Source organism: Platalea leucorodia, assembly GCF_965183815.1.
Source record: "Platalea leucorodia genome assembly, chromosome: 1".
Classification (NCBI taxonomy): domain Eukaryota; kingdom Metazoa; phylum Chordata; class Aves; order Pelecaniformes; family Threskiornithidae; genus Platalea; species Platalea leucorodia.
The window spans coordinates 40,830,975-40,857,330 of NC_138823.1; the positions used below are offsets into that span (position 1 = coordinate 40,830,975).

The following is a 26,356-nucleotide window of genomic DNA, read 5'->3' on the forward strand; positions in this document are numbered from 1 at the left end:
AGAAGATGCAAATGTAGAAGAGATGTACACACTAACCAGGTCCATCATCTTGAGTCCTTCCAAAAGCTTACAGTTCCTGTTTTTCAGCCTGTGGGCCTCATCAATGACCACGCAACGCCATGGAATGTTACGCAGCTCCGGGCAGTCAGTCAAGATCATTTCAAATGTTGTGATAATGGCATGGAACTTGTAGGACCCCTTTATCACACGACCCTAAAAAGAACAGCAAAAGTTAAAGTAAACTCAACTCCCTGGCACAGAAAGGAAGTATATTTGTTTCATTTTCAAAATTCATTCTTTAAATATACAGAACAGTATAACGCATAAGATATTTTACATAAATGAAGTCATTATTGCTGACTCAATAAGGGAATACAAATGTGTAAATTTACTACTGGCTTCATGTTAGCTATATTTTTAATCCTGTGAAAAGGCACACAGAATCTCTGCATATTACAAAGATGTTGTACAAGTATTTCAGTTGTAATTCATATGGATTATACTAAGGCCTTGAAGCATTAATGTATTGCTGCAATATTCAAATAAGACTTTCAGACTTTGTCAAGAGAATTTCCTTTTTTCTTTTAAATCAAAGGTATGTGACGGTCCTCCCAAACAATCCAAATAGGACCGAAGTACATTAAGGCTTCATTTTTGTGACTATTAGACTATTTTGCTCCCAAGAAACAGTAATTTTTTCCTGGTCGACACTGGGTATCCCAAACACCTACAATTCTAGTAAACAGCTTTGAAAACAAGCAAATCTCTGAACTCTTAAATAGAGAATGTATATCTCTGCATACATTTCCTTGGTATTTTTGTAAATTTGTGTCAAGGAAAGTTCAACAGGATGATTTACTTGATGTCTAGCGCCATATTCACTATTTATTTGGTTAGTTAAGGGTCTTGTTTTCAGGGCTGATACTAAGACTCTGTTTTAAAAAAAAAAAAACTCTGAATAAACTTTACTCAAGATCATTAAATGAACATCTTTCTGACATTATGCTGTATTTTTTCCCAATGTTGTTCAAAGAAAAATGTAACTTGCTATCTCCACTGTCACTGGGTGTGCAGAGAAACACTGTCTCTCTAAGAATGGGTCTCACACAGAAGTTCAAAGCCATTCTACGTTTTCAAAGCAGGACTACGTTGTGGGTCATACATTGAATACATTTCAAAAGAAACAGATATTTTACCGTAAGGTGACCATTTCTTCCTTCAAACATGTGCAAGTCTGAATCCTTTTATAAGTGACCTGCGTATAATCCTCTCCAAACCGTGGAGATCACAACTGGCTACTGACTCAATAAAATGATTGGAAACCTGATATCCTGAACTCAGCATTAAATCTGCCTATGCACATGAAAAGTATTTCAGAGGAAGTAATGACCTGCTCAACAGTGCTTTCTTGTGCAGATAGTCCAGAAACATTTACCTTTTTAGGAAGAAAAAGAGTTATTACCTAACGAACAGCAGATGAAGATACACTAAGTGGGCAACTTAGAAAGCCAGCAAATTGAAATGCTGTAACCTTTTCATGAGCCAGATATAACTGAAAATATGACAGTGCAGACCAGCAGATTCTTTCCAAGTAGTGGAAAACACTTCCATGAGCAACCTCAAAACTGTATGGCAATCAGTGCTCTTCAAAAATGATCACTCCATAAAGCAGCACACCCAGGTGAAGCAAAAATCATAAGAGGGAACCTTGATAATATATTTAGAGCTGCCTAAATCTCACATTAAAATATGCATAGTGGTCTTGCCACAATAGTTCACATTATTTGAAAGACAGTCAAATGCTGTACTGAAGAACACAAGAGTAAATCAAGCAGGAAGTTCCAAGAGCTCTCCAAGAGCTTTAGAGGGTGAATGATGTTCTTCAACAGTTTCAGGCCTCCAACACTTGGGAAAGTATGGGAAAAGAATCCTAAGTAATCCTAGTAATGTCACATTTGAGAAATTCAAATATAGAAACTATCAGGAAAGTGACCTATAACATTGTTAAGGTGAATCCTTAGGCAACTAGGAATCAATTTATCCTGTTTCAGCGTGGCATCCAAATGAAGTTCTCTGATGTTGGAACTACAGGGATTTCATATCCGTTTACTCAGAGTAGTTCTTCCCTTTGAGGAAATCAATCTTCCTAATAGGTAGCAGCTTCCTGTTCTGTTAGGGAAATTCTTCTGGAAGTAACTCAAGCAACAGAGGTAGCCACAAGGTAAAGTAATTAGATATGAATATAAAAGCTGGGTTATGTTTTGGGGTATCACCTCTTAGCAGATACAAACTGAGAAGATCAATTGGATGTGTATAAGAAGTGGACTTCTAAAAAGATGCACATTCCACCAGTGGGAACCGTGAAAGATTACTATGGTCTTTTCCCACCAACCTCAGACTCCACTTTGAGGAACAAGAGAACAGATGCAAGAAATGTGCATGTTAACCCATTATAGCCGGAAGGCATCTGGAAAACTAAGACGCAGCCACTTTGTAAAATGCAAGTCGACGTCATCTTCGGTGAAAGACAGAGTCCCTACTGGTGAAATACTGCCTTAATTAAACTGCTGCACGCTAACCATTCTTTGCAGAAATCTGAGGTAATCCTATGCTGATGACATGTCCATAGCTCAGTAGCTTCTCAGCAAGGAAGAAAACCATGCAGGCAAGGAAATGCTCTCTTAAGCCAACACCCACTGAGCCCAAAAGGAATGAACAACACCCACTGAGCCCAAAAGGTAAGCCAGAAAGAGTCCTGAACATCAACAGCATTATTTTGAGTTAACAACAACCAAGGACAAAGTACTCCATGTCTACATGTGAGCCAGGTGGCTTCCCTTTTTAGTCCTCGTTACACCGCGAAGTAAATTTCCCTCACAAACAAGTCAACTCTTTTGCAGGGCTCTGTCATTAATTTTATTTGGCATATATAGTTTTCCTGATCTTACAACAGAACTCTTTCTCAGAGGTAGAATACTAAAGAAAAGCAACTGGTTTATTTGATATTATTATTTGATATTATTTATTTGATATTCCAACCAGGGAGGGCCTCCAGAAGGACCTTTCAGTTATATTGCTCAAGAACACCAGAACAGGCTTCCCTATGGAACCCTCACAAGCAGTAAGGCAGAAAGGGATTTTAGGGGAATGTCTCTGGTAGCATGGTGTCCTTTGTGTTGAAGTCACACCACTGCAGAAATGCATTTTGTTATCGACTGCTCTCTAGCTTTTCACAACTTGACTCTGGTTACTGGTGTTGACTCTGAAAAATCACGCTACTGCCGATGGGGTAGGTGCTTCTTACGCATGCTGTCTCTTATTGTTGCCCTTCAAAGCCACTTAGACTTTCTCAATGTTCAACTGTCTTTTGAGAAACAGCTCAGCTTGAGAGGCTCCTTTTCATGTTAAGACCTAAAAAGCCAAAGATGCCGATGTCTGGGTTGATGTGTTTGGCAAGGGGACTACAAATGATACTGCCAAAGCCTGCCTTCTTTCTCTCCCTTCTCATCCCCCATTGTACACCCACTGATGGTACTTTAGAGGATGCCAGACTGAACACTACAAGGGGATTCTTTTTGTCAGAACATGAAGAGATTTTTTAGCCCGTAATTCAGTTTCTACCATGCATTTCACAGCTGACACAGTCTTACAAAGAATGGAACACAGAAGGTGATTTCATGACACATCTAAGCTAGCTGCCACCAAAGGACGAGTTCACTCCATTTCTCCTTTATCCCCAACCATGGCAATTGTCTGATTTTCTCCCCTTAAGCCAGTTCAGGGAGCAAAGCTAGCAGAAAATGATTCATTTTTCTGTGCCATGAGTGCTTTGTCATTACTCACTATGGGGTCAAATGACTGCCATGGTCATTGCAGAGGCGAGTTAAGAATATGCAACAGGGGGAACAAAACTTTCTGCAGCATCTTGCTTTAGATTCTTTCAGTTGCCTTTAGATCAATGAAATGATACTGCCAAAATAACACTAAGAATCTGCACAGTAAGTGGGATTTTTCTGATGACGTTCCTTCAGGTTTCATGCTATGTAACTACTGCATACTAAGGGGAAGAAGATGCTGAGAACAAGCACTGCTTAAATAACAAACAAACATGACTTTTAACACAGGAAACACTTCAGTAGAGACACTATTTTATAAACCCGAATTTTTAAATTTCATATAGATATCTACCTCTGATAAAAAATAATTTTAAACCCAGGTACAAATCAATCCCAGTTCATTTGTGTATTATACATCTAGGTAAGAAGCTAAATGTGATTATTATCATAAGGAATATAAGCCATTAGACCTCAGTGTAGCAACTGTTATTCAAATCAACCTTCTTTAACAACAGTGTATATGATTTTGATTTGAAAGTTTCTTTGATAAATTGCTGAGAAAATGGTAATTTTCTAGGCCAAACATGTAACTTCTAACTACTATAAATTACTATGTGTTTTTCTATTATATTTAAGTACGTGATTCTATTTCTGTTTGCCCGAATGGCATGTCAAGTTGTGCCACAGTCATCACCTTCAAAACAGCTTTTACTCAGTTCTTTCCCTGTAAAAGCATATTTTCTATCCCGCAACCACCCTCATAGCTTTACTCTAAGGACTCTGGTTTTTCAACACTCTTTTTGAGGACAGGAAGTGATAACTAGGCAGAACTGGACTACCCACCACGTTACCGACAAAGAGAAGAATGCTGTAACTTTTCTACTCTTTAATAAAGATTTCTTTCCTCCTACACACTTGCACTACACTAGCCCTTTTAACCACAGTCTCACAGTATGAACTCATGTTTAACTGGTCGTGTGTCATGACACAAAAGGATCTGCATTTGTCTTGCAGCCTTCCCAGAACCGAGCTCTCCCTACTGTAAGAATCATCTCCATTCCTTGTCCACAGATAGCCCTATATTTAGCTATTCTGAGTATTGTTAGCTTGGATCCAATTTATTAAGTAATACAGCTTACTCTGTATCCATGAACTGTCTTAATTATTTACCACTCTCCCCATCTTTGTGTCATTTGAAAACTTCCTCAGTAATGATTTTATGTTCTCTTTCAGGTCATTGATAAAAGTGTTATACAGCTCATGGACACAAACCAATCCCTGAAGAACTACACTGGAAATGCAAATCATTTCTCATTTACAATTACATCAAGAAATATCAGTTAGCCAGTTTTAAATCCACTTAATGTGTGCCATATTGATTTTATATCATTCTAGTTTATTAATCAAAATATCCAGTGGCATAAAATCAAATGCTTTACAGAAAATCTAAATATATGAATTCACCACTATCACTTCTTTTAAGCTCAGCTGGAAATAATACTCCACAATATATCAAATCAGGCTGAACTTCCACTCTTTTTTTCTCTTAAGTGAGGAGGATTATGTTGTTTTGCAATAACATTCAATGTATGCACATTATTTTTCCCCAATCCTGTTTACTTACACTGGGCAAAGCCATGCATTTAAGTGCAGAGATCCGTTGCACTTTATAGCTCCAGTTTTCCAAATAATTTTCTGTTTCTACCCCCATTCTGTTCTGTACCTGCTTTCCCTCTCTCATAAGAACTATTCAACCTGACCGCAGTAACACAGATTCAAAATATATCTGACTTATAAAATTTGATAAAGAAGCATTGACAACTTTAATTTCTGCAAGCTGGTCTTTTCCTGGAATGGTAGGCGAAGATTGATTTTCAAGCTTAGTTCCAATTAAAGTAGTTTCTCCATTAAGAATCTTTTCTGCCAGCTCTCCTCAGGAATGCAAAATAATGAAAACCTTGCACAAAACAATGAAAACCTGAACAAGACTTGTACCATCTCAGTAACTCTTGGTCCCCCTCTATTTCCAGTTGCTTTCTTGGTTACTGTTAAAAAGCACTCTCTTTCTTAATACATATACCTTCATTATTAGCTAAAACCTACTATATCAGTACTAAAAACCTAATCGATGCTTAGATTAATAAACAACAGTAAAGCATACACAAAAAAAAAAAAAAGGAGAAAAAGAAAAATCATGAAGAGTTTTTACCTGTGGATCTTTGAAATACATTTCATACAACTGAATGGTCCGCCGACTTGCTTGACTCCCATGATACACAACCACATTCAACTCTGTCCAGGTGCGGAACTCCCTTTCCCAGTTGGGAATTGTGGACAATGGTGCAATAACCAAGAAAGGACCATGGATTCCTTTCAAATATATCTCATAGAGAAACGTAATGGACTGGATAGTCTTTCCCAACCCCATTTCATCTGCTAAAATGCAGTTTCGTCTGAAAACAATAATAAAAACAGTCTGAATGATTTATTCCTAACTTTAAACATAGAAAATCAGTAAGAAGCTAAACTGAATAAAACAGAAATCTCTTGAATGGCAAGTTTACAGTGGAAAGACATCATGATCTTTTTGCATTTTAAATAAATGTTATGATTTGTGATGCAGTAAGCATGGATATATCCATTTTATGTACCTCTCAAGTTCACACGGGGGAGGAAGGGGCAGCAGGGGTGTGCATGAACACATATACACGCAAAAACATTTGCCACAAGAATCTATCTGAAATATTCATGTTTTATGTAACATTATGTTATCCACCCAAAATTAGTTTATATATGACTCCCGCAGCAAAAAATGAGACATGTAAATAATTCTAAGACCTCGCTTTCGAAGATTACTTTAAAAGGTTATTGTTTCAAATAAGCTATAAAAGCTTTTCCAAATCAGGATTCAGCAGTAAGCAATATTTTACGTACGTGTTGTACCAATTGAAAAGAAGCCAGTTTACTCCCTCCAACTGGTATTCCCTGAGTTTGTTATTGTTTTTATACTCCCTGGAACTCTCTGATTTCTTCCAGTCATCGGCAGGAGGTCGCTCCTGTTTCAAATACAGCAAATCCCATTAGTGGTTTCTGAAAGACCACATTACTTTACTATTTTCAAATAAAATCCTCTATACGGAGCCAATTCTTACCACACGCTCTATTTCTGGCTCCCTAGACATCAGTTTCTCAAATTCTTCGATCTTAGCTTGGTCGATGTCTTGCTTGAGCTCCCAAGTGCTGTCTTCATAAGGAAGCGAACACCATTTCACCAGATAATGCATTACAGGCTTTGTTAAGACAAAAATAAGATTACATCGCAATTTAGAAAGAATAAAAGTGTATCCATTTTTACAGGAGATCTGCACGCTACATACAATTCAAAAAGCTTTACCAGACCTGAATGTCTGAATCAGCCAAAAGGATAAGCAAACAGCAGTCTGACACCTCGACAACCTAACGAAGTAAGATTAGAACGCGGGGAATGCAGGCTTATCACCAAAACGAGTACAACAGTACATTTGAAATCACTAAGGTTAGACTAAAACTTAGAAGTAAAACAATACTCGTTTTCCAACTGTTACAATTTCTATGCTTTACCACATATTTAAACAGTCAACTGTTTTTTCGTATCAGTGTCATCAGAAACTTCCCAGTAGGCAAGCCAACCACCACCATTCACTGATAGAGCAATATGGGAACACTGACACTGTCAGTGAAGCTTTCTATTCCCCCAGGACCACAAAGGAGTCTCCTGGAAGACAAAGTGATCTTCTTCTGCAGAACAAGTCATTAAAAAGTAAGAAATAGTGAATTCGGGACCTATTCTGCAACAGATAGTCTAAACGATGTCTAAACTATTATAACATTTAGCTAAGATTCTTGCAATTTTCATTTAAATTCTGTATTACCTGCATGGACATCATATTTCTACAGTATTAAGTACCACCTTAGATCTACATATCAGAGGGTTTTTTTTATTGTTGGGGTTTCTTTTTGTTTTGTATTTTTTTTATATATAAATAACTTACAAAAAGTTTGGAATTCTCACTTAAACCCCTTTATTTTAGGGAAACTGCTATATTAGCCAATGTTTTCTCAAATACGTTCCTATTTTCTACACACATACACCCTGGTAGCTTCTGAAGTGTTTAATATATACACATTTCTAAACAATAAATTCTATACATAATGTCTATATGACTACAGATGCACTAGAAGTTTTGTTTACCTCTCCATTATCATCTGTGCTACGTGAAAAATCCATGATTCGATCAACTTCCACATAATCTGGATTAAAAAGCTCATCATCAATCTGTTCAAGGAGAGAGGCAAAAATATAAAAGATATCTCTATTAGCCCTTCCTGCGAGGAAAAATTATTATATATTTCACCAGGCAATAATATTTTGGGTCACGGTGACACAGAATTTATATTTGGCAAACTTCAACATGTTAATTGAAATGCTACAATTCAGCAAGATCATTCCCCGTGAGGGAATCAGACTTCTCAGACTTTGTTAACTGGGCCTCTTAATTACTGTGTGAAACCTTTTACTGTGAGAGAATGTTTAAGAATATTTTAAATGAAGTGTGAAATTACAATTCACTAATGAGCAATCGAAAAGGCTTATGGCATGCAATGTATTTAGCATTCTTGAAAACTACAGCTTGCAATAAAGAAATTAGAGCCTTGTACACTAAGTGCCTTTGGATTATTTTAACTACAGGAATTGTCTAACTGCTTTATAAGCAAGATTCAAAGATTATTATTTCAAAAACAGAGAGAAGACACTGCATGCATACACAGTTTTGCCAAATATCACGATTTGTTATTTTCTTTCTTATCCCTTCAACAACTTGTGGGATTCTCTTGCATTCTAAAGCGTTGTGTTTCATTTTATACTTTTAAAATCCCCTCCAATAGAAACGGTAGGCAAAAGGACTAGAGACTGTGTACGTTTTGATAGCTTTTTCTAAAACAAGAATAAATTCCAAGTATTTACAATAACTTGTGGCCCACTTGGAAACATTTAAAAAAAAAAAAAAAAAAATCAGCAATTCCAGGCATCTTCACTTAGAACAGATGGAAGTTTTCAATTTGCAATAGGTTTTGTTCAGCTTAAACTGTATAGTAAAAATAGATATAAATAAATAAATACAGTTGCACGTGAACCTGTGTTTTTCTCAAAAGACAGCATTTTACTAAAAGGTAAGCTTTCAGAGACACAAATCAGCAGATCTGGTCTTTTATTGACAGGACCCCTGCCACACTACTGCTTATGGCTCTAAGTGAAATTAAATTGATGATAAAAAGCTTAGAATCCCTAGTGAGCAGCAGTCCATAACACAGAAAAATGTGATGCATTTTTCTGGCATAATCAGCTCCTGAGAAAAGAGACCTGGTACTGATTCAGTAAGAGTCATGCTCACAATGCAAACAACTAACCACTCACTTTAAGAAGAAAAAAAAAAAAAAAAAAAAAAAAAAAAGTAAAAAGTATACAGTCAGGACAGATCACTTGAGTTTCATAAACTTGCAAGACTTGGATCAAGAATGTTTATACCTTATACCAGAATAAATGCTACTGATATACCACACAGTTGTTCAAAATCTTCTGCTTGTATACAGAAAAAGAATTCATAAGAATATTCCTTAAATAGCTAAAAGAAACAAACAAACAAATCGTACTTCTGAAAGGAATTTGTTCTGGCCCTGTTTTGCCTTAAACCGCTTAATCTTCTGCTGAATTCTCTTGTCTTTGTCCAGCTCTTCCACAGATGCCCACTGACAATGAAGGTAAGAACTAGAAGATGAAACAGAAAAATCTTACTCAAAACTATGCTTCCATTGCATACTCCTGTGTATCCCACTAGTATAGCTACATCTTTCCAGAACACTGTAGTGCCACGCTTGGGAAACTGGACACTATCTTCTTCATCAGACAGGTTATTAACAAATCATCCTTACTGAAAGTAATTGTACTTACTAATGGAGAAACTTGTCGGTAAATAAAAACAACTCCCACTCAAAACTTAAATACACACCCCATTCGTTTAGTGTTTGGCACAAAGCTAAGATGATTTTTGTTGGGCATACTTAAAACATAATTACTATACAAGACATTTATCATAAATGTCACTATTTAACATCCTATTCTAGCAAAGAGTAGGGGTTTTAGAAGTTAATAAAAATGTGCAGATATTTTAAATACTACCATGCTATACCCTGTTTTTTGTGAGAACAGCATTGTAATTAAAAGTCGGATATGAATCAATTGAAGTTTTAACACCGATAAAAAGAAAAGAAAAACCCTTGTAAATGCAGTTACATGGTAATAATTAATCTTTAAGAAAACACAAAGTAAGGAACAGCATCTCTACCAAAATGACTAGTCCCAGTTTATAAATTTAGAATCTGTCAAAAGTTATATTGCTAAGAAGTCTAAGACATGAATAGTTAATACAAAAATTACATGCCAATGTAATAAAACTAAACAAAGCATAATTAAGCTATTAAGCATCATGCAATAATCAACATAGTGCAAAAGGCACAAAGATGGCAGCATACTTAAAGTGAAGTCAACTATCTGCAGTTAGCTGCAAGAGACTTGCTTTAAGGAAATTTCCGTCTCTCAGATGAAAAATTTGCCAAAATTAAACAAGATATGCTGTTATTCTGAACAAAAAATGAGCTTATCCTGCTGTGAGGTATCTTATTTTAAATACTAATTGCATTGCAGTTTCAGAGCCCAGAAGTGAAACAACATGCTGCTCTCACCACTATTACATCCCTCTTACGGAGGGGCAGCTATCTGCTGGAATATTGGAAGCCATCTCGTTTGTCATTGTAGACATTTTGTTGCACACAAATCTTGGTTTTGAAAGAACATTAAGGGTTATTTTTGAGTAGAATGCAGGCATGTTACTCTACAGTTGCAGCTAGATCTACACAGCTACATAGGCATGTGCCCATGAATCTGCATGCATAATGAGGCTTAGATTGAAGTTTTTAATAGCAGAGAAATTTTACCTATGGATTTCATTTTGGCAAGAACACAAATTGAGACAACACTATCAAACCTAGTACCACCAATGCAAGGTATTTCCCTGTTTATTTGCCACTGTTTTGGATTAAACATTAGAAATGTTTAAAGTCAGAAAGTAGCACTTATATCATTTACAAAACCAGTTTTTAAAAACTATTTGGAAGTTATGTGAACTTAAAGATAGTAATCAAACCGATAACTTTACTTACAAGTTTTTGTACTTTACATAGAATTCCTCTATTTCTACCTCCTCTCCATTCTCCATCTATAAGAAGAGAAATATTGAAATGTGAATTAAACCACTGAACAGCCCAATTTAGTTAATGATTAAGACTAACCAAAATACGGTCCCCACGCAGAGAGACAAGTGGAGGTGCAGGAAAGCGTTTGTAGGGGGAGGACATGGGTGAAGAGTTTCCTCCAGCAGCTTACCCAAGTACATACTGCACTGCTTACTACAACTTCCAAGAGATGAATCATTTGAACTCCTCCCTAACCACATGCAGCTTCATTCACAACCTCACCCCAAATCTGGCTTTCTGCCAAACCCACAGTGTTAAGTAGAAGCCAAGTGTACCATTTTCTCAGGCAGCAGCCAATTAGCAACTGCACTCCTGAATGCCATATGTATTATTTTTGGCTGGCTCATGGCAACTTTACATTGTGGGTTTTGTAATGTTTTAAAAAAGAGTTTTAAAGGGGGTTTATTCCTCCATATAGTTAATAACTCCAAACAAGAAGCCATATAAAACTAAACCTTATACCTCGGCTAGCATTTTAGTGCATCAGTGTTCATGGCTTTAGTTTTACTCAATGGTGCAATTAAATTCACTCAGGCAAGATGTCTCACATACAGAGCAGCCAAATTAAATTAACACCCAAAACCTACATTTAAAGCAAGGTTAAAGTTGTGATATAAACCAGCAAAACCAAGGGCATTCAGTGCTAAGGGTTGAGACTACCCTTAACTCATCCCTAGTGCCAAAGTATTGCATAACATATGGCACGTAATACTTTGTTGAATTACTCCTGAACCCAGCCATAGGACAAACTAAGGACAGTGCACCAGGCACGCGTTCAGAATTCCATTTATGTCACAACATTAACGGTTTGTGTTTACTAATGAACTTTGGAACAATTTTAAATAGAAGAGGATTTTCTGTTTTACATACTTCATGAGGGACAACAACATCTGTAATAAATATTGTATGTAGCGCTAAACAGACAAAACTGTTGGCCCCTGTATAAGTCAACATCCTCCATCTTTTCATATATATATATATAAATATATAAAAGAAAGAAAGAGAGAGAAAAAATATATATAAAAGAGAGATGCTCTGAAGCTAGAGGATGAATTGTCATATTCCAAATTCTCTCTCAAAAGAAAAGTTGCTGGCTAGACATTACTTCCGTAGCAGTGCAATTAAAGAACAACCGTAGCAGCTGCATTAAACTCTATTCTAGCACAGTGAAGAAAAAGTTAATGCATCCCTAATCCCTGATTTACACCATATTCCTTCTCTTCCAGACTGATTCCACAATGATTTTATTATTTTAGCATTTATATCACTCCAGTACAGTCTGCTTGTGCTCCTTTCTAGAGAGAAGTGCAACACCAGCTTCCACCTAGTTCCCTCTGAAAAAATGGAAGATAAGGTATTCCTGGAGCTAGTTCTTGATCATTTTGAACCCTCTACTGAAGATAAACTATCCCCTAACCCTAAACACAGGGAAGAAGCTTCTCTGTCACTTACAAAGATACTGTCAAAGGAAGAAATTTGAAGACCATGAAGATTTTTTTTTTTAAAACAAAAAATTTGACAGGGACTATTTCTCAAGAAGATATTCATATTTAGAGGTCAAAACTGTATTAAAAAAAAAAAAAAAAGTATTAAAAAAAGGAGATCCCATTATCTGAATCTATTCACTACCCTGAGGCAAAATTAGTCTTTAAGAAGTCGTCCCTAATTTTAGGACGTTAACTTTTTTTTATTTTCTGGAAGGTGTTATGGCCAAGTCTCTTAGATTAGTTTTAAATCAAATCCTTTGAGATACATCCATCTTACAATGACAACATGGTTAAACACCTATATATATAAAGGTTTCATATTAGCCAATTTAACTCCCCTCAGCAGCATTTCAGTCAAGTGCATTTTCTGTCAACTGCAGAATTATTAACAATGATTTACAATATAAATCTTGATAAAACCTGTAACTCTCATGAGTAAAACGTACTTTTGTATTGTCTAATAGGTAATAACTGGTCTACGTTATTACATGTTCAATGAATGTGCATCAAAGATTCACCTAAATAAAAAGTATTTCGGGAAAAAAAAAAAGTTTTTAAAATCTTACTCTGGCATTCATGCTTATGGCCAAAAGAAAAAAAATCTAATCAAGTTACAATCACCAGCACAAGTAGGGTTTAACAATACATCAGTTTAGAATATATGAGACAGAAGCTTATGCCTTTGACGTCACTGACCAACCCCCATGATACATACATTTACATTAACCAGGTAAAAAGGTGAGATAGAACATTCATGCAAAACTCTCCCAAAACTGATTACGCAGACATCCTAATATAGCGCATGGCAGACTTAGGCAACACAGGACACTTCAAATTATCATTGCCCAGGTGTGACCGTAATTGCCAATCTGATCCACAGTCTCTGCAGATAATTAAGGAAATAAATGATCCTGTCCTTCAGGCAAATACTTAAAGAGTACACAATCTTGCGCTGTCATTGCCACAGAAGTGATACAGTAATACCTGCTAACGCAAAAGTTATTTGAGCATGCCACTCGGGTGTAGAGACAAGAGCGAGCTTAAAAAAAACAAAAACAAAAACAAACAAAAAACACAACCACCAAAAAAACCCCCAAACAAATGTCAACTGCTGGAAAAATAGCAGACAGAACACATCAGCAACACATAAAACCCAATCACCTCAATTGATACTTAGCACTAGAGGTTGTAAACTAATCAGTTTGTGGAAGAGATGTAGGCATTTGTACACAGTTCAAGTACATCTAATCCTTACCATGTACTGGTAGGCAAAAAGAGAAATTCAGATGCGTAACATGTAGGTATAATGTTCTACAAACTCCACATCTTTGCATAATATGTGCTATTTGTGCTGAATAGCACACTTAGTTCTAGTCATTCATTTTAAAAGTTAAGGAGCAGAAATTCAAAGGGGGCTGAAGCTGGCCAAGAAAATAATTAGAAAAAATGAAACATTTCCACATACAAACTGAAGACGTCAGGACTGTGATGATTTGGAAAGAGAGTGATACATGTAGTTAACACTTTCTGCAAGAAGGGAGAATATTCAACAGAATTCAAAATTCCATGTTAAGAACAGGGAAAAACACTGTCTTTTATACTTCAAACATGAACTAAAGTAATTTCTAATATTTTACCCTGTACATTTCAAAAATGACTGCAAGTACAGTACTGCATCATATCTGGTAACTCCAAAGTCAGTCTAAGGCAATTTTTGAGAAAATCAGCATAATTTTATGATAAGAACACTGCTCCAAAAGTGTATTATCAGATGTCCTTTATTTGAACACAACATCTTTGTTACAACCTAATCCACTGAAAGGTTTCCTAGTGAAGCCTTTCCTCATGTTTATTTTATGCACTGGTCCTGATCGCAGCAATTTTACTTTGATTAGTAATCTAACAACCAGGGTTTTGATGACGTTAGTAAGAGTGTAAAAGACCTTTAATAAAAGCACAGTTGGATACTTCAGATGTTAAATATTAACATCCTGAAATCCATTTTTTTTGAATTTTGGAGAGGAGGGTTGGGGAGAAGAGCAGGGAAAGAAGAGACACCCCTCAAACCTGCAAATACAATCCATAAAAAACATTAAAGAAAGAGCTCAAAATAGAGCTTGCCTCCAGCAGAGCTTGCAATCAAAGACATGTAGGCAGCAGACCAACCACTTCCCACAAACTGCAGCAAAATACACACTCCCCATGAGTAATCACACCTTTGTTTGCAGGGGAGAGGAAGAAGAGAAGAATAATTGGTGAAAAACAGCTTCCAATGTAAAGACATTTATGAAAAGATCACATTCTCCTCTCCTGCCTAGTAGATCATCAGGACAACTAATTACTGAGTTTATATTACATGAAGTTCCTCTGAAAAATAAGCCTATGGTTTGAAATACAAAATATAGCTCTGGACTTCAAAAAAAGCCCTAGAGGTTTTATGCTGTGAAAGCTGCAGAAACAGGTCAAATTCAATCACAGCCAGTCATGACATTGCATGAATTCAGGTTTACAAAGCTGTTAATGACGTTATGACAGTAGTAATAAAATTGAAAAAACAAAAAATCCCCCCTCCCCCAAAACCAAAACACCACAACATTAAAAAAAAAAAATCCATTAATAAAGACAACTACTTTAAGGAAAAATATTTCTGGTTAACTAAGGTCAACATCAGTACCATATCTATATTAACCAGACAGTTTTCTGCCCAACTGCAGTATAAGTCAGACAATTAGCTACACAAGAGTGTCTACAAAATATAATAATGCCCTTTTTGGAACAAGTTCTTTTCTACTTCCCACTCAGAATGTAATAGTTTAGAAGTGCAACGGCCAATCAAGTTGTGAAGTAGATCAGAAGAATCTGTAAGCAAAGCAAGAACATAACTAGCAACCAGGGCAGAATTAAAAGAGCACCACACTTAACTGAAGAGAGTGTTTCTTTCACCATCTTAGCATAGCAACAAGGAAGATATTAACCATCTGTATACGTAACATTCCTGATTGCATATAAAGTTGTTTTAGCTGCTAAGCACAACCACTATCAAAAGATACAAAAATTATGGGCAAGGATTTTTCTTTACTAGAAAAGGCAGAAACTTAGGATGTAGGAGAGTTCTCTCACTCCACAAACTCCCATGAAACATCACTCTGAAGTGAAGAGCACCACAGATTTCGTCCAGGTATACATTATTTGCTAAAATTAAAATTCTCATCTGAAGAAATGCAAGAAAAGAGCGGAAGACTAAGCAAGTAATCTGTTTTGTGTATGTCTATCCAAAACCATGTTAAATATCATCTAAAGACACTTTCAGGGAACCTCCTCTATTCAATAAAACAGTTTTTCAATTTGGAATATCCAAGGTATTTTAAGAACTTAATAGAGGTTTCAGCAGAAATATGCTTAGCCTGTTTAAAAATATGGGGGGAAGGGGTTTGGTTTTACCTTTTTCTTGACTGAGCGGCTACTCATGATTTTCTCCACAACAGGACCTTCAGCATCAGCAGATTCCTACATCATAAATACCATACAAGAGTTATGGGAGTGCATCTTTGTTACTTGAAGACTTACTTCATTAGAAAAACTTGAAATAATTTTTTTGCAATTGGAGTTTAATATACAGGAGGACTTTCTCCCCCTAGCATGAGAACTGAGAGGATTCAAACAGGTTTAATACCATAATAAAGGATTGAAGGATACTTGTTTAAGCCCATTTTTAAGAGCCAACACAACTCCAGCTCTCTCACTAAGGCTAACATGCACAGATACAGAGAGATAACCACATGCACAGTTCACCTCTCTTAAAATAACACATGCTTTCAGCACTATACAGCCCAAATATTAGATGATGTTCAAAAACTCTAGCTGGCTATGTAAATGTCGACATGATAGCTATCAAAATTGACTGTGATTCTCTATCACACTATTACATTAATTCACTATTACAACTGCAGGCAAACCTACCAAATTCTCCTTCTGATAAGACACAATTAACAATGGAGATCACATACAGTATTTCACAGGGCTTAACAAATTGCCAGATGAGATACCAAAGAACATGTATGTATTCTCCAATAGGTCATCAGTTAGTTAAGTGAAGTAGTTCTTAGAAAAAGCAGTACAAAACAATGAGATTGTTACAACAGTCATTCCTATATTATTACCCCTCATCTTATTCAAACTATTTTATCCATCATTTACATTGCACAGAGAATAAAGTGTACCCTGCTGGGTACTACAAGGCAGTAATTTCATAAAGGGGTTCTTACAGTGCCTAGCAGCAGGGGACAAGCTTGAGTGGTTTATTAAAGTCACAGAAGCCAGACCACTGAATTCACAGAAGTAAATTCAAGACTCCCAGCAGTCCAGTTTAGGTTTCCTTTAGGTAGAGACCATTAATTTCAAAGAACTGTGTCAAACTGCATATCATTAGCTTGTAAACAAAGTCATGAATTAATATATTTTTTAAGAAGGTAAAAAGCTAATGCCTTCTGGCACACTGTGCCAACCATGGATGAAAACCATTCCAGAGAAGGGCCCACATTTGAACTTTGAATGCTGCAGTTACTGCCATCTTTCCAGCCCGTTCGCATCTGACCTGTTGCTCTGACTGAGAAGTATTTGAAGGAGAGTCTCTTCCAGCAGCATCAGCATCATCAGCCTCCTCATCTGAAATCTTGAACTCCAGGTCTTCTGTATAACGCTTCCTCTTCACCTGCCTGCTGGAGCGCCGCTTCTAAATACAAAGCATTCATATTTTTCATGAGAAACAAAACTGGTAAGATTGCAGAATAACTGAGAAACTTCTTCATATTTTTCAAATATACTACTGTGTAGCAAACACTATTACTTTTACAGCACCCTGACAGAAACAGTGGAATCAACATACTACTATTCTGAGTTCCTGCCTGTTAGCTGCTTTTAATGTCTGTTGAAACCAACCAACCCACTTCATGCTTGTTCTGAGTTGGGAAGTGGTGATTTTTTTTTTTTTTTAGCATTACTAAAACCACATTAGAAAATTAAAAAGCGTTATCTCAGAAAGCAATTAAAATACAAGAAGTTGCACCTCTCAATTCACATCTACGAGAAACTTTGACAGATGGCCAATGCAGGAACCAAACACCACCTTTCCGCAGCACGGCCCATTGTGTTGCTAAGCAGTGACAACACACTTTCTTGCTCTCCCCATCCACCCAGTTGTACCCAGATTATCTTGTAGGGGAAATACAATGAAATACAATTTCCTCACTCCACTGACCCAGCACTGTTCAGAAAGACATCCTGCAGCACAGCATGGGAAAAGACCCCAAACTAAGAGAGGAAAATGAAAAACTTGAACTACCCTAAATTGAAGACATGGTTTCTGTGTCCCCACACCCTCATCTCCAGGATGAGAGAAAGATTCAGAGAAACTGCAGAAAACAATCCGTAAAATACACAAGCATGCATTTGACAGAATTTGCAACTTGACACTCGGTGCCAGACACCATTTTGTGCAACAGTAAAATTCAAATTCCCAGATAGTCTGCATCAGGTTATATATTTTGAAAAGCTGAGAGCATATGCTGTTGAAGGAAACTGTCAACTGAGCATCAAATATCTCAATGGACTGATGTATATATTAAAAAAAAAAAAAAAAAAAAAAAGTTGAATATCAACTGTTAAAAAAAAATCTTTATGAATTGATATACTACTTATTTTTATGTCTTTCTCAGCTTAACACACATCTTCACCGGTACATGCAAATACTTATGTAGCTTGTTTAACAGATCTATGCACCCAGGTCTCTCAATGTACGTAGACGAACTCAAACATTTACTTTTAGATAGTTAATCATACTTTTTAAAGCACAAATATCTGATGCACTTCACACAATTAGAAATTCTTTCTTTAACGGAAAATGAAATTTTTGAGCAAAGGTTAAGTTTACATCACCCTTTTAAACAATGGTGATGTGGCTTCTACCTTTAACATAGTAACTTATGGGGGGCTCCCACAAAACTTTAACAATATTTTTATACTTGAAAATAGATGCCACTTGGCAAATTTGAACCCTCATTTCCATAATCACTGATGGGAAAATATCAATTTTCTTTTGGCTCAATAGGTAAGTCTTACCATTATTTTTGGTGCCAAAAATCTCTTCTTCCACTTCCCTAATAGAAAGGATGCCTAAAACGTTATGGTAATCTTCTATTTGATTTTCATTGACTTGGTTAGCTTCCTGTTTCCTCTAACATCCACATGAGGCTTTGCAATTGTTATGCACTGCTGTCAGAAACTGTGCATACATTTACTTGCATCAGATTATCTTTTACTCATTAACCGATCTACAGATAGAAAGGTGAGCAATACGCTTGAAAATGGATTCTAAAAACTCTGTACGGTAACAGGCAAAAGTAAGTATTTTTCCTCTCTAAAGGTAACAATGCATCACTTTGTGCATTACTACATAATATCGTTACAGAACACTCAGTATTTAACACTAAGAATGCAACGGTGTTTTAGACAACCGCATAATATCAATCTCAGTTGGGAAAGGCGTAACAGGTTATTAATTCTAGCTGTCCTAGCGTATATGGTTGTAACCCTTCCCTAAGTTCACACAAAGAAGGGTGCGTGCAGTATAACACACACAGTGTGAGAAAGTATTAAGAAACAAAAATTACCTGAAATACTTTATTACATTTTAATTAAAAAGTGATGCAAATGCCCTAAAACTTGTATTTACAAAAAGAAAAAAGTATTTCAAATGTAAAGTTTATCACCTAAATGAGTTTCACAAAGAGAAAGTTTTGTCCCACTAAACTGAAAAAAGCAAAACATGCATATATATTCAACTGTAGACAGTATATAATTACCTGCAAGTTAACCCAAAAAAACCCATCAGCTCCAGAAGCTTCTTCTGCATCTTTTGTCAGTGCCATTAATCAGGCTGAGTGAGATTTGTGGCACAGGACAGAAAACTTACTCTTCAAACATTTTAATGTTTGCATGGTGTATCTTAACTTTTCTAATTCAGAATACATGGTTTGCATGAATCAGAAATAACACTCTCTTCTGTTGCTGCTTTTGTTTTTAATGTAAATATGCTAGATTGCTCACATTTCATTATACTCTATGCTCTTCTGGAAAACAGTAAGGGGGAAAGTATAAACCATGTTTGTGTTAGGACACCACTGTTTGCCAGCCTCTTCACCAGGCTGCTTTGACCATTGTCAAGTGAACATCAGTTACGAGGGATGTCGAGACTAGAAGCAACACATCCACAACCTGATGCGCAACGGACAAATGCAATGGATTTCAGTAATACCAGCATGACTATTTAGGAGTCTCATACTTTCCCCATCACAACATGCCTCTACCCCTTCATGAGGGAATTCTTATTTTTAATGCCCACTCTGACCACTGCCAGCAGAAGCAAGCCAAGAGCTGACCACTTCTTAACACGGCTCATGACAGAGCACACAAAAGTTGTCATATATGCTATTTCTATTTCCAGATTTTCTTTACATGAAATGAAGTTTGGACAGAAAGTGATAGGTGCACAGTGGTCAAGAGAAATTATCAATGTTAGCAGATGACTGGCAGTCCTGCAAAAAGGCCCTTCATCCATGAAAGCAGTGTAGCTACAAGTCCCTGACGTGCACATTTCTGACATCCTGCTTTGTCATGTCTTATTCTTGATTTCAGAAGGTTTGCAAAGCCAATGCAAGAAGAAACACGAGGCTTACAAGCAAGAGCTCATAATGGTACAGTAAGTCTACAAAGCAGAAAATTCAGCACCGTAATTGCAACAGCGATGGAAGAGAACGCGTGAAAACTCAGCAGCACCGAACACATATCTGCAGCTAAAAAGACTGTAAAGCAAAATTATGATGAGAAATACTTGTTTTAGTAAAATATTCACTATGGTGATTTCCAGTTCTCACCTGCTTGGTATATCATTCTAAACAACACAGAAAATACCCAAATACCTGTATCTCTATCAGACTGTAATACCTGTATCTCTGTCAGCCTGTGAGAACTACCGTTCATGCACCTAAATTGTCAACGGCTACATTGACCTCGAAAGATAGCATTACCTGAACCCCCGGGTCATCTTCATCTTCAGGATGAGGTGACGGTGGCGGAGTTTTTTCCAAATCTGAGTTTTCAGAACCTTCCTTTCCCTTGTTAACCTTTTTCTTTGCAGCACTAGTTTCTGAATCTGGTTTCTTGTTACTGAAACAGAGGTATTTTTCATCAGTATTTGTACAAACATGTAAGCAAAAAGTGCTTAACAAAATAGTTAATCTGTGAGATGTTTATTTTCAGTCACTTATTTTCAACTGCCTTCCTTATTTAAGTATTTAAACATAACTGTAAAATCAATGATGCATGGGCCATCACTATACATTTCCCATTCCTTAACAACGGACGCCTCGCTTCTTCCCTTCAAGGTCTTAGACAGTGACACTGAATATGTCTTCAACAAGAAACTAAAAATGAGACTGGAAAGGAAGAGCTGCTCTCTTCAAAACCTGCACTTTCTGAAGGCGGTGTTTGGGCAACCTGACACATGTGAAGAGAAACAGGGTTACGTGTGCACTTGTCTTGATATTAACTGTGCGGACCAGGTGAGCAGAACCAGAGGAAGCGCGATCAAAACAAAGGACCAAATGAGAAAATCCTTCGTTTTCTTCTACCATCCCTGCTATTTCCAAGCAGAAAAGGCGCTTTTGTGTCAGCTCTGAGGGCACCCCTACAGCCTCAATGCATGCAAACACAGCGTGTACGGGGGGAAAAAAACATCCAGCTGGTATCTCAGCATCTACATGATACTGGAAAGCTATATCCTCTGACGGTAGAGAAAGGTTTTGGGGATTATTTCTCCCCCTCCTCCCCCACAAAAACATTCGCCACCTGAGGAGCTGGGACCCCATCTCTCCAACTGCACTCAGAGGTCTGGAAATGAGTGAGGACGCACGTATCAAAATTCAGCTTTAAATAATGTCGTCACCAAATCACACACCAAGATTATCTTCAGCATTGTGAGGATGAAATTTTCAAATAGCAACAAAGAAGCATTGATGGTAAAAGTTAGTAATTTTAAGCACATTTAGCCTTTGAGCCTCGCGTGGGTTTTCGCTAGGCTTTTTTCCCCTCTGTGGTCAGCCCCTGCAGGCCTGATACTGATTTGACAGGCTGGTTGTGGAAATAATACCAAGACGTTTAAGAGCAGCGCAGAGTTACACGCTGGCACCCGCCAAACGGCGAGTACAGGTCGCGAAACAGTGTGACAGGCACTTTTATACGGCTTCTGCACCCTCAAAGTTTTAATTTCATACCCGGGATGCTGCCTGGGGTTTGTTTTTCCTTCATAATCCCCAGCCTTGTAACTCCTCAAACAAACATCAGCTTTAAGCTTGTTCATTTCGATCAGCGCCTTGGCCCACTGAAGGTGTATTTTGGAGCTGTAATTTAAAATTCGCAACGCGGTAGACGTCGCTTCGGGACCGGGAGAAACTCGGTCGTCGCGTCGTTCTCTTTTGCCGCCTGTGTTTAAACTGATGTTGACTTAAAAATAAAATTTGCAAGTGAAAAGACTGGGAGTTTTGGAAACGGATTTGTATTATGGTGAAATTACAGGGCTTTCCTCTCAAAAAGACACCTCAAACTGTGAGAATTTAAGAAGGGGGGGGGGGGGGGGGTGTTGGCACGGCGGGACGAGCGCGGCCATGAGCCGAGCCCCTGAGGGAGGCGGAGGGGAGACGGGGAGAGCGCGGCCCGCCCGGCGGCCTCCCCCGGGCGCGCGGGGCGCGCGCGGGCCGCGGCTCCCCTCCCGGCGTTTGTTTCCGCTCTAGCTGCCACCAATGGCACAAAGCCCCAGCTGAAGCGGGGCCCCCTCGCCTTTCATCCGCGCGCCGAGAGCGCTGGCGTCGCCCCGGCAACCCGCGGCCACGTGACCAGCACCTGCTCCGCTGGCTGGCGGCCACCGACTGCAGCCATCTGCTTCCCTCAATCAGCGCCCGGCCGCTCCCGGCACCTGCGCGGCCGCGTCCTCTGCCCCCCCCCCCCCCCCCCCCCCCCCGCGCCTTTTATCAAATCACCGCGAAACCGCTTCCAAAAAAAAAAAAAAAAAAAAAAAAAACCACCACCAAACCAAAACCCACTTTACATATTTCTCGAATTTGTTGAAATCAAAGGTAAGCCTGTCAGGGGAGCTGGACGGCCGCCAGGTGAAGCGAGCTGACAGGCTGGCGCTCTTCGCCCCTGACCCCCGTAAATCAGAGCGAGGCGCGCAATTAAGTTTAGTAGTCGTTACCGTGCCCCGGGAGCACCGCCGCCTATGAATAACAGGCTTAAAGTCGGGAAGAATAGCGTGGACCCGGTTTGATAAAATATCAATTTGCTGAAAGGCCGGGAAACGCTAACGAGGGCCTGCCTGCCCCGGGCGACCGGCCGCCACCGCGCTGCCGGCGAGGCCCAGACAAAGACCCCGCCAGCCACTCCAGCGCTGGCGGCAGGTCTGCCCCGACAAAGGTTTCTTTCCAGCCTGCCTTAGACCTTTCCCCCCTCGCAGCGGCAGGGACTCCGGGCTGAGAGTATTTCATGACCTATATATACCCCGGGGCCGAGCCTGGGCGTCCTGGGTCACTCGCGGGAAGGGAGGCGCAGGCGAAGCAACGGGGACGCAGTTTCAAACCTCCCCCCTTGCCAGGCCGGTTAAAAACAAGACACGTGAAAGAGCCACCAACTTGGGGGAGAACAAAGCCCGCGTGTGCAGTGTCACCGGGAATTTTAAGTTCTAAATTCAGCAGAAGAATTGCTCTTTTTAAACGCACAGCTACAGTTTCAAGAAAAGGAAGTTGGGTGAAGAACAGCCCCATCCCCTCGAGCGAGGCGAGGCTTTGCTTCCCAGGGCATCCCACGCCCAGGAGCTTCACCTGGCCAGCGGCAGCATCGGCCTTCTCGAACTGCCACCAACTGCCGCTCCTCTCCCTCCTCCCACGGAGCCAGCGTGATCTGATCCTGACAGTTCAGTGCACCCGCTTTCGACTCAGCCTTTCCACTTTCCAGCAGATCATCCTCGTGCCGTTCAGGAACGGTGTTAGCCTGGACCAGAATTACCTTTCCACGTGTAAGTACAGGCAGGTAAAAACCTGTTCTTAAGACACTTTGCCATTACCATTAGGGTCTGCATGTCAATGCTTAACTGTGGATGCACATCTGATAGTACTTTCCAAATTTGGCAATAAGGAAAGGCAAACTGTAATATACACATTTAGACAGCTACCTCTCATTTTTACGCAAAATGTAAATTTTTACACAAAACTTATATTTTTTACTACAAAATTTAGCCAAGTCCCACTAGAGACAAGATAGTGTCCAGTCCCAAAACAAGAACTAGAAATCTGGAAGAAACTGAAGTAGTATTTGCCACACACAAAACACTAAAATATTTTAAAACCGTCAGTTAAAACTAGTCCTTCTATTCAAGTGATACGAACACAGACATTTCAGATCAGATGTCTTACAATCTAGCTGTCCAATACCACTTTTCTGATTTCATCCTCTTATCCCCGAGGACTGCACAGCATACTGACCAAAGGGGATCAGTAAGATGACAACTTGCAGAAGGTCAGATGAACGAACAACATGAAGGAAAACAGAGCTTGAAGAGGAAAAGAGTAAGTAGGATATCTGAAAAGAAAGCTTGAATTACAATTTGAGAACAAGTATCCAAACTTTGACAAAGTGTTTTGTGTCAGTTTGTCAAGCAGCCACTTACAGAGCTAGGTCAAACTCCAGGAACTTACTAGAGCTAAACTATCTGACTCAAAAATACCCCAAAAAGCATGGCATGCTTCGCGGGATTAAGAGGGGAAGTAATTAGCCTGTATGTTTACATTGTGCAACTGCTTCACCTGATCTGGGTAACTGACAGATCTGTTTATTACTGTAATTTATGACGGCTATCAGGATTTGGATGATGCTTTTTTCTGTAACTTAAACATTTAAAATAAGTCAGACAGACTATTGATCCCTATTTTACCGTTTGGGAACACTGCCCCATGACAAATTCATGATTGGAACCTGGCTTTAAAAAAAAAAAAAGTTATACATCCACTGCTGCACATCAAAACCATAAAAAAAAAAAATAATCCCACTCTCTCAAAATGTTAGAGCTGTCAGACTTTCTGTACTGCCTCGCCTTTTCTGTACTGCCTTGCCTGAGGAAAACAATTATTTTTGAAGCTCCTAGTGTAATCAAAACATTTTTTTTTTAAATCCGTTTTTATATGTCACAAAAGTAGGAAAAACAACAGGACAACTAGTTTTTTTCCAGCCTGAAAACTCAGCCAAATTACTAAAATGTACGCTTCAGTAACAGCAAAGCCCAGCAGGCCTGCCGGCAGCAAAGGCAAAGGTAAATATCTGGCAGCTGGGCTGGTTCAGAAGGGAGATGAGGACAGGTGTGAACAGGAACAGCCTCAGTGGACGCGTGCATGGAAATCTCGCATGATTTCCTGTTCTCTCCCACAGGCACCCCCTTCCTGCCTCGCTCAGGATGATCCCAGCTTGGGAGTGGAAACTACCACCGCCGTCCCGGGACCTCTCTTCCTGTCCTCCAGCTCCCCAGGGTGCTGCGTCCCGCTGTCCGCACCGCTCCCCTGCGCAGCAGCCGCTTCCCGCTTCCGCGGCCAGGAGCCGTCCCCTTTCTAATACAACAAACAGTGAATCTGTGCGCCAAAAAAGTCTGTCTCCACCTCCCTCTAAAAGAGGTACTTATGCTCATGCTTAGCACTCCCCTTGCGAGCAGCAACCCACTCGCCCTACCCTGCATCCCAGCCCGCTGCTGTATGCGTGGGAAGGATGAGGAGTTTCCCCTGCCACAGGGAGGGGAGGAAGCAGATAACAGCGGCCCTGCAAAGCACAGCACACTGCTTTGAGGAGGATGGGAGGAGGGACGAGCTCCTGCAAAGAGCTGCCATTTGGCCCTCGCAAATAGTTACTGCTTCTCTCACCATAATCGGTGGCCATTCTCTAAGGTTTCATAGGAAGCAGCGGGAGAGATATCAGCTGTGCTGCAGCGTGATCTTCTCAAACAGGTGGTCCTCCTCTCCTCCAGGGACAGGGACAGGAGGAACAGACATCTGAGCCATGACTTTGCAATTCAGTAGGACTACTTGCCTTTCCCTGTCCATCTACTTTTGGAAAAATCTGCCTGCTTTGCATGTGCCTAAAGCTGGCTCCATAATATTATATTATATGGCCCACATAATACTCTGCACCCACACAATTTGATGAAAACCCTTCATTTATGATCCTAGGTATACCTACATTTTGCTTTCAAACCCAACTAGTTTGGTCCATGATAATTTGTTTTGCAAATGTTTTTTTCCAGACACCATGTATTTGTCTTCCTGTATTGGCAGGATTGGGCTAGTATCCATTACAAGTTTAATAGTACAATATTAATGTGTGATCTTTCTTTCAAAATCGCCAAAAGTATGCAGTATAACATACTAGCAGCCCATTTGGGTGTTTTCTTTCTTTTTAAGATGCTGTGGGACATGCAATTCAAACAAGCATGAAATTAATCAGCATCTTTCATTCTCCAGTCTGACTGCTGTCCCTCACATGAAGGTCCATTTCAGTGAGGCCGGCTGCTCATTTTGTCACAACTTACACTAAAGA

General features: G+C 39.0%; 1 protein-coding gene across 2 annotated transcripts in view; it reads right to left on the reverse strand.

Moving 5' to 3' along the window:
- CHD7 (chromodomain helicase DNA binding protein 7) overlaps window positions 1–26,356 on the reverse strand; it is a 135,247-nt gene that overhangs the window by 29,601 nt on the left and 79,290 nt on the right. For both annotated transcript variants that reach the window (XM_082321021.1, XM_082321022.1), the window contains exons 4-13: window positions 20,758–20,896; window positions 17,268–17,405; window positions 16,115–16,180; window positions 11,094–11,149; window positions 9,528–9,642; window positions 8,068–8,151; window positions 6,989–7,126; window positions 6,771–6,892; window positions 6,046–6,289; window positions 37–213 (exon numbers count right to left, since the gene is read on the reverse strand). In XM_082321021.1, the coding sequence (XP_082177147.1) occupies window positions 37–213; window positions 6,046–6,289; window positions 6,771–6,892; window positions 6,989–7,126; window positions 8,068–8,151; window positions 9,528–9,642; window positions 11,094–11,149; window positions 16,115–16,180; window positions 17,268–17,405; window positions 20,758–20,896 (1,279 nt within the window). The remainder of the gene's footprint in view (window positions 1–36; window positions 214–6,045; window positions 6,290–6,770; window positions 6,893–6,988; window positions 7,127–8,067; window positions 8,152–9,527; window positions 9,643–11,093; window positions 11,150–16,114; window positions 16,181–17,267; window positions 17,406–20,757; window positions 20,897–26,356) is intronic.